This window comes from Pseudophryne corroboree, chromosome 1 (genome assembly GCF_028390025.1).
Source record: "Pseudophryne corroboree isolate aPseCor3 chromosome 1, aPseCor3.hap2, whole genome shotgun sequence".
Classification (NCBI taxonomy): Eukaryota; Metazoa; Chordata; class Amphibia; order Anura; family Myobatrachidae; genus Pseudophryne; species Pseudophryne corroboree.
The window spans coordinates 80,271,165-80,284,106 of record NC_086444.1 but is presented as its reverse complement, the minus strand read 5'-3'; the positions used below and the strand labels follow the sequence as shown (position 1 = coordinate 80,284,106).

The 12,942-nt window shown below is 47.8% G+C and overlaps 1 protein-coding gene across 1 annotated transcript in view; it reads right to left on the bottom strand.

Annotated features, from left to right (window-relative positions):
- Nucleotides 1-942: 942 nt before the first annotated feature.
- Nucleotides 943-12,942, bottom strand: part of SKP2 (S-phase kinase associated protein 2) — an 84,000-nt gene continuing 72,000 nt past the window's right edge. The window contains exons 9-10 of the mRNA XM_063960979.1: nt 3,001-3,108; nt 943-2,879 (exon numbers count right to left, since the gene is read on the bottom strand). Coding sequence (XP_063817049.1) covers nt 2,669-2,879; nt 3,001-3,108 — 319 coding nt within the window. The 3' untranslated portion in view covers nt 943-2,668. The remainder of the gene's footprint in view (nt 2,880-3,000; nt 3,109-12,942) is intronic.

The following is a 12,942-nucleotide window of genomic DNA, read 5'->3' as shown; positions in this document are numbered from 1 at the left end:
CCTCCTTAACGGCACGCGGTCATCGCGTTTTTTTATACCGGCTGAGCATATATGGTTTGCTTTATAGTGGGTTAGTACCCCTGTAAGCCTTACTGCCAGTGCGGGTATTGTTAGTTGTGGCTTAAGCTCGCCCCTCACAGTGGAACACACATATACACTGCATGTATCTGAAGCCTGGAGCCGCAGCCTGCCCGTCAGCACTGCGCTCCTACCCTCATGCCACCATTTCAGCTGGCGACCCGCTAAACAGGATGCCAGCTTCCTACTCTCCACTCTTCTTACTTCTGGCTCTGTTAGGGGTGGTGGCGTGCTGCGGGAATGTACGGTCGGGCTTGCGGATAGTTCCCTCAGGAGCTCGGTGTCCTGTCAGCGGGGAACAGGACCATTAACCCTAAAGGAGGTTGGGCCACCCCCCCTAAGTCCCACAAAGCAGGCATGCTGGTACCAACCAGACCTGCCTGAAAACAACAAACAGAAAAATAAATGCAGAAAACTCTTCAGGAACTTCGCTAAGTGTAACTGGCTCCACCGGAAACATTTTCTAAACCGAGTGTGGTAGGAGGGGCATAGAGGGAGGAGCCAGCCCACACTTTCAAATTCTTAAAATGCCCATGGCTCCTAGTGGACCCGTCTATACCCCATGGTACTAATGAGGACCCTAGTATCCTCTAGGACGCAAGAGAAATTGTATTTCTAGTGACGTGACAGGCGTCTTGGGAGGCTATCACTAATGCTTTTAAACTCAGACTATAAGCCAGACATCACTTCATCTGAAATGCAGAATGTCCCCCCAAAAAAGTCAGTGGCGCAGTAAAGTTACACCGAATCTGCAAAGGATTTAAAGCAATAATCTATTCTTTTGTGTCAGAAAAGCGGACAAAAATAATGCAATAATTTCTAACAAAAAGTCACCACTAAGCCCAAAAAGAAAAAAAACACGTGAATTTTGAATAAAGAAAGTTTATGAAAAGACAATTACAGGTGTGATCATCAAGTATCCATTTAAGTGTGTGTGTTATCCCCCCCCCCCCACACACACACAAAAAAAGCCCCTGCGCCTTCCCGTCATCTACACTGTGCAGAATATAATGGCAAGAAGTGACTATGCGCAATGTGTTTGTCCACGGGGCGTTCACATTTTTGTAAATAACAGCACATTATTGTGTCCACCAATTAATATGGTCAGAACTCAAATAATGATTTGAACACATATGAAGTTTCAATCACAGAGTCGTTTCCCTTTCAGAATGATTAAGACGCTATGTACATATATATTGATTTGATCATACTGGCAGTGCTGCACTTTTAATATAGTATATGGGCCCTCATTCCGAGTTGATCGTTCGCTAGCTGCTTTCAGCACCATTGCACACGCTAGGCCGCCGCCCTCTGGAAGTGTTTCTTAGCTTAGCAGAATAGCGAACGAAAGATTAGCAGAATTGCTTGAAAAGTAGCTCCAGACCTACTCCTAGATTGCGATCACTGCAGACAGTTTAGTTCCTGCACAAACACACCCTGCGTTCTGCCAGCCACTCCTGCGTTTTAGCCTGACACGCCTGCGTTTTTTAGCACACTCCCGGAAAACGGTCTGTTGCCGCCCAGAAACACCCACTTCCTGTCAATCACACACCGATCAGCAGAGCGACTGAAAAGCGTTGCTCGCCTCTGTGTAAAATTGCTTAGTTTTGTGTGAAAGTACTTGGCGCGTGCGCCCTGCGGCCCATACGCAAAACAGACGGTTTTTAGCCTGATCACTATGCTGCAAAAAACGGCAGCGAGCGATCAACTTGAAATGAGGGCCATTGTTAGCAATCGGTACGTGCTAACCGGAGATAAGGAATTGTCAATGATGTCTACTATGGCTCCCCCTGGGTGGCGAGAATCAAACAGGATCCAACCTGTATGAAGTGGAATTTAGTAAAAGAATAAAGATAAAGAAACTTTCATGTGAAATCCTAAATTATCCCTGCACAAAGATATGTCAAGGACAGGGCGAGGGTCACCTCTGTGCACCAACGGCTGATGTCCCCGCACTAGACTATAAATAGCTTAAGCCATTAAAAAGATAACGTTCCTTGTAGCTTGTCATCACTGATTAGCACCGGTTCAAGAGTTTATTATACAATTCAATTACTGTCATCTAAAGCAGAGGTTCTCAAACTCGGTCCTCAGGACCCCACACAGTGCATGTTTTGCAGGTAACCCAGCAAGTGCACAGGTGTATTAATTACTCACAGACACATTTTAAAAGGTCCACAGGTGGAGCTAATTATTTCACTTGTGATTCTGTGAGGAGACCTGCAAAACATGCACTGTGTGGGCCCCTGAGGACCGAGTTTGAGAACCCCAGATCTCAAGTATAAAATCCCCATGTATGGTTATGTAGCCCATCAAGCACTTGTATAAACCAATCAAAACATTTTTTTTTATAGCTTATAATAGGGAGACGGCCTTCGGGAACACACCTGACTGGACATGCCGAATGAAGATTGGTGTATAATGTAACCATCCACAGACGTAGTATATAAGGGTTACACATTTCTCAGTGGAGCCTCGGCCATTATTTTTAATCCGTGGCTTAGAAACGTACAGTTAACCACAGATAACGGGCAGAGTTTGTTGTGGTCATAAAAGAATTCAAGTTTCTGGATTTCCATATCAGCGACTGCTAAGAGTCCATACGGTTCATCGACAACTTGCACTTTATACCCCAAATGTCCCGATTCTTCTTGGGGCCTGTGGTGGGCCGGGCGACGGTGCTGAAGTAAGAACAGTTTATCTTAACGTGAGGGAGTGACTCATTGAGCAGCTGTATGGAGCTGTCCGTCACTATACCATACACGCTGAGCGTCTGCAGGGGCATGTGTTTTCCCAGCTCGCTGCAAGGAGAGAAATGTCATAACAGTGCCACGGACATACAGACACTAAAGGGACGACAAATGGTACAACATATCATACAGTTGTCAAATGCATATAATACATATTAGAGAAGGTTCTTACAGCAGTGTTGCAGGACAGATCTGGTAGCAGCGACTGAGGCCGAGATGCTGAAGGTGAAGGAGCTGGTGGAACACTGATAAGCAATCGGAGGTCAGCATTACACTATCACTGTGGAGAGAAAGTTCATCAGACGGATCCCCTGTGCTACAGACTCATGTCACATTCACCCAGTTTAACACCACCCCAAACAAAACCTGGGAGAACTCAAGAGAGCAGCAGCAATCTGACGCCTTTGTATCCACCGATACGTATGCTCCGCTGTGTAACGGTAATGGAATGGAAGCGTAGACATGAATTCCCCTACCAACTAAGGAGCTGTGGACCCAGTAGGTATTGTCTGGCTGCAGTCTAGTGCTGTGTGTGTTCTGCATTACTAACTGATGTTCTGTTACTGACGTGTGTGTGTGTGTGTGTGTCTCTGTCTGGCCGCAATCGATTACTGTGTGTTCTGTGTTATGGATTGGCATCTCTTTGTATTATCTCTCTACTATATATCTGTGTGTCTGTCTGTCTTATAGTTGTGTCTTCATTTGTCCTTACAGAGTAAATGCTATATTATGTAATTTCAGTATATTATTTATACTTGAATCCTAATATCTGTATTGATTATAACTGTATGACCTAGTAATTTTTGGAACTGCCCACTTGGTACAAATAAAAAAGATGTACTTTGATAATAATCTGTCTGACTAATAAATTATTTGCTAAACCTATAGGCTTTGTTCTAGGTCGCTCTTACAAGGACTATCCCTGGGTCTGAGTGCTTTAGTATTTTGACCTAATGAAATGCTTAGTTTTGGATAAACATTGGGATATGAGGTAGCGTCAGCGGATTGGTACCAACGATCAAAAGCTTTCGGCCTCCCAGAATGCAACAGGCCAGTTCCCTATATCCCCGCCTCTTGGCTCAGGCAACTCAGTTGCTTTCCCAAAGCTCAAGGCAGGAGCATCAAAGAGAGCCCTAATCAGGCGAGAACACACATGGACACCCCTTTCCCCATCAGAAGCGAGAGGTTAGTAGGTGAAAGGATCCTCAAATCAGGTGCGTCAGGGTGGGATCCCTGTGGACTTAAGAGAAATAGAGTTATCGTCGGTAAGTCTACCATAACCACGTATTTCTAATGCAGGGTCCACAGATTTACCACAGGATAAACATTGGGATGTCCTAAAGCAAATTTTAGTGGAGGGGACGCTCTGATTGGACAGGAGAATCCTTCGCCTGAATGCAGCATCCTGAGAGGCAAAGGTATCAAAGGCAAAATGTCTAAATAATGTGTTAATGGAAGACCATGTGGCTGCCTTACATATCTGTTCAACTGAAGCGCCATGTTGTGCTGCCCATGACGGCTCTACCTTACGAGTAGAGTGAGCGGAGACATTAGCCGGAATAGGGAGATAAGCATGAGAATATGCTTCTGAAGTAGTCATCCGAAGCCACCTCGCCAGTGTCTGCTTGTCAGCAGGCCATCCTCTCTTGTGAAATCCGTAGAGAACGAAGAGAGTGCTTCTTTCTGATGGCACTTGTATGATCTACGTAGATCCTTAAAACACGGACTACGTCCAATGATGCATCTCCCACAGAAAGATCAGGCCGTTAAAAAGCCAGTACTACAATTTCTTCGTTAAGGTGGAATTTAGACACCACCTTCGGAAGATACCCAGATTTGGTTCTGGGAACTGCTCTATCTGGATGAAATATCAGAAAAGGAAGGCGACATAACAATGCCCCTAAGTCTGAAACTCTTCTACCTGAAGTAATAGCCAGTAGAAAGAGAACTTTAGCTGTCAACCATTTAAGATGCACTTGCTTCAGATGGGGCAACTTGAAGCACCTGTAGGACTAGACTTCAATCCCAAGAAGCTGTAGGAGGAACAAAAGGAGGTTGGATGTGAAGCATTCCTTGGAAAAAACTGTGCACATCCTGTAGGTTAGCAATTTTCTTTTGAAACCATAGAGTCAACGCTGACACCTGAACTCTCCAGGAAGTCACCCGTAGACCTTTGTCCATTCTGAAAAACCTGTCACTGGACCATTGAATGCAGGCTTGCAATATTCAGTAATAAATGAGGGTTGAGGATGGTTTCCTTGCTCTGAGCATTGTTTGAAATACCTGTTGTGAGAATACTCTTGCTCTCAGGATGGAAGTCTCAAGAGCCACGCCGTCAAAGATAGCCGATTCAGGTACTTGTAAGAGCAAGGACCCCGAGACAGATCTGGACGTTGAAGGAGTAGGAACGGAGTATCCACCGACAGCCTCTGCAGATCTGTGTACCAATGTCTTCTAGGCCAAGCAGGAGCTATTAGTATCACGACACCCTTTACTTTTTACACCTTTCGCATCACCATGGGCAACAGGGTGATCGATGGAAACACATAGGCCAGACGAACGTCCCATCTTACGGACAGGGCATCCACAAAGGTCGCACTGGGGATCCTTTGTCCTTTACCTGAATGAACAAACTTTGTTGTTCTGACGGGAAGCCATGAGATCTAGTTCCGGTAACCCCCACTTGCCCAAAGTTTAGTAGACCTCGGACTGTAAAGCCCTTTCGTCTGCATGAATGGCGTGTCGACTGAGAAAATCCACTTCCCATTCCATTTGGAAAGTATCAGACGTTGTAGAGGCCTTAAATGGAACTGAGCATACTCCACCATGTCGAATGTCATCACCATAGATCCCATCACACGCATCGCTGCGTGAATGGATACCCTTTGACTGTGAAGCAGCTCCTGAATCCTCGACTGAATTTTGGATATTTTGTTCCGAGGTAAAATTACTCTCTGAAGACCCGAATCCAATACAGTCCCCAAGTGTGTCTTCCGTTGTGACGGAACCAGGGACGGCATTCCCAATTTATGAGCCAACCGTGTCTCTGCAAACAAGCTATTGTCTGTTGCAGATGACACTGAAGCAATTCCTGGATTGCGCCAGGATTAATAAATCGTCACGGTATGGAAAAAATCCTTATCCCCTGACAACGGAGATAAGCTTCCATTACCATCGTCTGCAGATCCATTCTGCAGTCCCTCCATCGGTTACCTGTATTCTACCGATTTCAATATAAAATACTTTTACTCACACACAAGGCCATTAACCAAACTACGCCAACGTATATCACTTCGCTTATCTCAAAATATCTCCCAACTCGACCTCTTCGCTCTTCACAAGACCTGCCTCTCTCACCCACTCATTACTCGCTCCCACTCACGATTGCAGGACTTTCATCGGGCTGCACCCACTCTGTGGAATGCCCTACCACGCACAATAAAATTCTCCTCTAGTCTCCAAACCTTCAAGCGTTTCCTGGAAACTCACCAAGAATATCAAATTCCAGAACCGCCCACATAACTTTCATACACCTTCCTATCAAATTGCATCCACAGTCCACACATATCCTCACATCTTCTCATTCTTCACTCTCCCTTCCTCTTGACCCTGGTTCATCATTGCTGTATGACCATATCATTCAGCCCACCAAGAACCTTTGCAATCTGGCGGACAACTATGCAATAGATAGCACCTATCCTTGTGTATCCATGCCTATTTCCCTATAGATTGTAAGCAGGACTTTCCTACCTCTATGACTGTTTATTACCCAGTTTTGTTATATCATTGTTATTTCCAATTGTAAAGCGCAACGGAATTTGCTGCACTATATAACAAACTGTTAATAAATAAATAACCACTATAATTTTGGTGAATACTCTTGGAGCTGTGGCCAGTCCGGGTGTGGTATAAAAGATAGCAGTGATTGCAAAAACGCGCTATAGCGCGTTTTTTACCCGTTTTTGAAGACATGGGACTCCAGTTTACAAAGTGGGCGGGTCCCCGGGGACGCGCTCCTCATTCCGCCAATCTGTAAGGGGGATTTGTTTAACTGACATGCAGGCCTCGTGCTGAATGATATAAAGAGGAGGTGGAGCCAGTTTCCCCTCCTCTTTGGCGCCAGGCTGCTTGCAGAGGAAGGGTGACTCGGTGTCCGTAAGTTTATAGTGCGGATGGGGGACGGGGGTTTCCACAGGGACTCGGAGAGGTGCTGGCAATTATGTGCAGGGATCGGAGTCCGTGATCTAGTGGGTAAAGCTGGGCAAAGTGCCTGGGGCTTCCCGCGGTGCCGTCTGAGGCAGTGGCCGCGCTACCGCTCTTGCTTTGAGAGAACACATCAAAGGCAAGAGCGGTAGCGCGGCCACTGCCTCAGACGGCACCGCGGGAAGCCCCAGGCACTTTGCCCAGCTTTACCCACTAGATCACGGACTCCGATCCCTGCTGACGTGTGGTGCGTTCGAATCCCGTCAGTCAGTCCGCTATGGCCACCCGGTGAAGTATGGTGGCGGTATTACGTATAGCTGCGGCCGTGACTAACACGTGTGAGTGTCTGCCTGGGTTTGTTATGGGGTCCGGGGTTCCCGCGGCGACGGTGCAGCTGGTGCAGGGACTCAAGTAGGAAGTGGTCGGTGACTACTAGCTCCTTTATTGCAGCTGTAAAGGTTCCCTGGCTGGCGTCTTCGGAGGGAGGGGGGCTGGAGCTGTGGTCGGCTGTGTTTTTCCCCATCACCAAAGGTGATGTGATGGATTGCCTGATAGTTTGGGGGGGGGGGGGGGGGGGGGGTGGAGAGGAGGAAGAGAGAGAGAGAGGGGGGGGGGGGGGGGGGGAGGAGAGGAGGAAGAGAGAGAGGGGGAAGCAAGTGGGAGAAGAGAACTACTGGCTGCCAGAACGCTGTGGGTCCCACAGTGAGATAGAGGGGGCTGGTGACTGATTTTGCGGACACTGTTAATTGGGGCAACTCTTGTGGGTGACCCCAATTAACTTTGCACAGCCAATCAGGAGAGTGCCATGACATGGCGCTCCCTGATTTGCTGGAGGGACCTTCACTGACAGAAGTCATGGGGGTCCCGCAAGTCGGGGATAGGGGTTCCATGTGTAAACATGGAACCCCTTTAAGTGCGTGGTTCGGGTTATTCGTTTTTTTTTTTTTTTTTTAAACAAGTCCCTGGATTACAACATTAAAGAGGACCGATCTACACACTATAACGTGCTCTACCTGGCGCAGTGTGTGTAACGTGCTCTACCTGGCGCAGTGTGTGTAACGTGCTCTACCTGGCGCAGTGTGTGTAACGTGCTCTACCTGGCGCAGTGTGTGTAACGTGCTCTACCTGGCGCAGTGTGTGTAACGTGCTCTACCTGGCGCAGTGTGTGTAACGTGCTCTACCTGGCGCAGTGTGTGTAACGTGCTCTACCTGGCGCAGTGTGTGTAACGTGCTCTACCTGGCGCAGTGTGTGTAACGTGCTCTACCTGGCGCAGTGTGTGTAACGTGCTCTACCTGGCTCAGTGTGTGGTGTGTAACGTGCTCTACCTGGCTCAGTGTGTGTACGTGCTCTACCTGGCTCAGTGTGTGTAACGTGCTCTACCTGGCGCAATGTGCATATTGTCAGCTACCTGGTGCAATATGTATAATATGCTCTGCCTGGCGCTAAGTATATAACGTGCTCTGCCTGGCGCTAATAACGTGCTCTACCTGGAGCAATATGTATAACGTGCTCTACCTGGTGCAGTGTGTATAGGAGGTTCTACCTGGTGCAATGTGTATAAGCGGCACTACTGTGTGGTATAATGTGAATTGGTACTATTATGTGGCCACGCCCCCTCTCGATTAAGCCACGCCCCTAATTTTTTTTACGCGCGCTGCCTATACTTAAGGTTCTAGGAGATAGAGAACCAATTCACTTTCTGCCAAGGGGCACCAAAATGTCTAGTTACAGCTCTGGTACGGGGTGTCCTGCATGCTACACAGCCCAGCAGCACTGTCACCCCCATCCCCCCCCCCCCTTGCAACAAGATTAATAAAAACCTTCATTACGATGGGACCCAGAAAAGGACCGGTAGGACCCCAATTTTTAAAAGTGAGGGGTCCCTGGGACCCACTTTTTTTTTGGCTCAGCGCGATCACTGAGATAGTGTCTAGTTAGACAGTCAATAGACACCATATGTTAGACAGACATTAGGTTGACAGGGTCAAAAGGTCGACATGGTCAAAAGGTCGTCATGAAAAAGGTAGACACCATGTTTTTTGCATTTTTGTGGATAGGTTTGTCATCTGGGACCCCCAATTGTTAAAAGGCATACCCTCGCGGGGCTCGCTGCGCTCGTCACAAGGTTTATAACCAACTCTATGCCGACATGGATAGAGAAGGTATGAAATAGTCCAAAAACATGTTAAAATAATAAAAAATAAAAAAACATTTGTCTATCTTTTTTATGTCGACCAGTTTCATGTCGACCTTTTGACCCTTTGTACTGTCTACCTTTTTCAGGTCGACATTTTGACCCCGTCGACCTAATGTCTGCCTAACATATGGTATCTATCTATTGACTGTCTAACTAGACACTGTCTATCTATCAACCGGATACCGGCCAGTGAAAATGGAAGGGCCTGGAACTGAAAGTGTTGCTGGAGGATAGCAAACCCGAGATAGCACTGATGGGACTGTGCTATAGCTTCTGACCTAGAAACAGGTTGGAATAAAAACCTTGTCCTCATTGTGCAGGAGGAACTGGAATTATCACTCCTGATTGAAGAAACTTCTGAACTGCCTCTTGCAAAGTCCTGCCCTTCGTTTCCACTAAAAATGGGCTGGTACAAACAAAACCTTTGTGGAAGGTGTTTCTTGAAGGCAAATGCATAACCGCGAGATACCGCTTCTTGCACTCAGGCATCTGTCGTGGACTGCTGCCAGATCTGTGCAAAATGAAGAAGTCTGCTTCCCACCCTGGAATCCCCCAGGTGGAGGCCCGCACCATCAGGCTGATGGCTTATCTTCTGGCTTAGAAGCCAGCCCTCTGGTAGCCCAATGCTTTTTAGTCTTACTAGACTTGTCAGATTGAGACTGTTTGCCATAACCCTTTCCCTTAGCTTTTCCCCTTTCGAAAGTGCCGAAAAGCTGGAAATTTAGGTTTGGATTTGTGTGTGGAAGGAAACTTCACTTTCTTGGAGTCCGCTTCAGACTCTAAAAATAAGAATTTACTTACCGATAATTCTATTTCTCGGAGTCCGTAGTGGATGCTGGGGTTCCTGAAAGGACCATGGGGAATAGCGGCTCCGCAGGAGACAGGGCACAAAAAGTAAAGCTTTAGGATCAGGTGGTGTGCACTGGCTCCTCCCCCTATGACCCTCCTCCAAGCCTCAGTTAGGTACTGTGCCCGGACGAGCGTACACAATAAGGAAGGATTTATGAATCCCGGGTAAGACTCATACCAGCCACACCAATCACACTGTACAACCTGTGATCTGAACCCAGTTAACAGTATGATAACAGCGGAGCCTCTGAAAAGATGGCTCACAACAATAACAACCCGATTTTTGTAACTATGTACAAGTAATGCAGATAATCCGCACTTGGGATGGGCGCCCAGCATCCACTACGGACTCCGAGAAATAGAATTATCGGTAAGTAAATTCTTATTTTCTCTATCGTCCTAGTGGATGCTGGGGTTCCTGAAAGGACCATGGGGATTATACCAAAGCTCCCAAACGGGCGGGAGAGTGCGGATGACTCTGCAGCACCGAATGAGAGAACTCCAGGTCCTCCTTAGCCAGGGTATCAAATTTGTAGGATTTTACAAACGTGTTTGCCCCTGACTAAATAGCCGCTCGGCAAAGTTGTAAAGCCGAGACCCCTCGGGCAGCCGCCCAAGATGAGCCCACCTTCCTTGTGGAATGGGCATTTACATATTTTGGCTGTGGCAGGCCTGCCACAGAATGTGCAAGCTGAATTGTATTACACATCCAACTAGCAAAAGTCTGCTTAAAAGCAAGAGCACCCAGTTTGTTGGGTGCATACAGGATAACAGCAAGTCAGTTTTCCTGACTCCAGCCGTCCTGGAACCTATATTTTCAGGGCCCTGACCACATCTAGCAACTTGGAGTCCTCCAAGTCCCTAGTAGGCGCAAGACACCACAATAAGCTGGTTCAGGTGAAACACTGACACCACCTTAGGGAGAGAACTGGGGACGAGTCCGCAGCTCTGCCCTGTCCGAATGGACAAACAGATATGGGCTTTTTTGAGAAAAAAACCACCAATTTGACACTCGCCTGGTCCAGGCCAGGTCCAAGAGCATGTTCACTTTTCATGTGAGATGCTTCAAATCCACAGATTTGACTGGTTTTAAACCAATGTGTTTTGAGGAATCCCAGAACTACGTTGAGATCCCACAGTGCCACTGGAGGCACAAAAGGGGGTTGTATATGCAATACTCCCTTGACAAACTTCTGGACTTCAGGAACTGAAGCCAATTCTTTCTGGAAGAAAAATCGACAGGGCCGAAATTTGAACCTTAATGGACCCCAATTTGAGGCCCATAGACACTCCTGTTTGCAAGAAATGCAGGAATCGACCGAGTTGAAATTTCTTCGTGGGGCCTTCCTGGCCTCACACCACGCAACATATTTTCGCCACATGTGGTGATAATGTTGTGCGGTCACCTCCTTTCTGGCTTTGACCAGGGTAGGAATGACCTCTTCCTGAATGCCTTTTCCCTTAGGATCCGGCGTTCCACCGCCATGCCGTCAAACGCAGCTGCGGTAAGTCTTGGAACAGACATGGTACTTGCTGAAACAAGTCCCTTCTTAGCGGCAGAGGCCATAAGTCCTCTGTGAGCATCTCTTGAAGTTCCGGGTACCAAGTCCTTCTTGGCCAATCCGGAGCCATGAGTATAGTTCTTACTCCTCTACGTCTTATAATTCTCAGTACCTTAGGTATGAAAAGCAGAGGAGGGAACACATAAACCGACTGGTACACCCATGGTGTCACTAGAGCGTCCACAGCTATCGCCTGAGGGTCCCTTGACCTGGCGCAATATCTTTTTAGCTTTTTGTTGAGGCGGGACGCCATCATGTCCACCTGTGACCTTTCCCAACGGTTTACAATCCATTTGGAAGACTTCTGGATGAAGTCCCCACTCTCCCGGGTGGAGGTCGTGCCTGCTGAGGAAGTCTGCTTCCCAGCTGTCCACTCCCGGAATGAACACTGCTGACAGTGCTAACACGTGATTTTCCGCCCATCGGAGAATCCTTGTCGCTTCTGCCATCGCCATCCTGCTTCTTGTGCCGCCCTGTCGGTTTACATGGGCCACCGCCGTGATGTTGTCTGACTGGATCAGTACCGGTTGGTTTTGAAGCAGGGGTCTTGCCTGACTTAGGGCATTGTAAATGGCCCTCAGTTCCAGAATATTTATGTGAAGGGAAGTCTCCTGGCTTGACCATAGTCCTTGGAAGTTTCTTCTCTGTGTGACTGCCCCCCAGCCTCGAAGGCTGGCATCCGTGGTCACCAGGACCCAGTCCTGTTTGCCGAATCTGCGGCCCTCTTGAAGATGAGCACTCTGCAGCCACCACAGCAGAGACACCCTGGTCCTTGTAGACAGGGTTATCAACCGATGCATCTGGAAATGCGATCCGGACCCCTTGTCCAACAGGTCCCACTGAAAAGTTCTTGCATGGAACCTGCCGAATGGAATTGCTTCGTAGGAAGCTACCATCTTTCCCAGGACTCGCTTGCAGTGATGCACAGACACCTGTTTTGGTTTCAGGAGGCCTCCCACTAGAGAGGACAGATCCTTGGCTTTCTCCTCCGGGAGAAACTTTTTTCTGGTCTGTGTCCAGAACCATCCCCAGGAACAGTAGACGTGTCGTAGGGACCAGCTGTGACTTTGGAATATTTAGAATCCAACCGTGCTGTTGTAGCACCTCCTGAGACAGTGCTACCCCGACCAACAACTGCTCCCTGGACCTCGCCTTTATCAGGAGATAGTCCAAGTATGGGATAATTAAAACTCCCTTCCGCCGAAGGAGTATCATTATTTCGGCCATTACCTTGGTAAATACCCTCGGTGCCGTGGAGAGACTGAACGGCAACGTCTGGAATTGGTAACGACAATCCTGTAC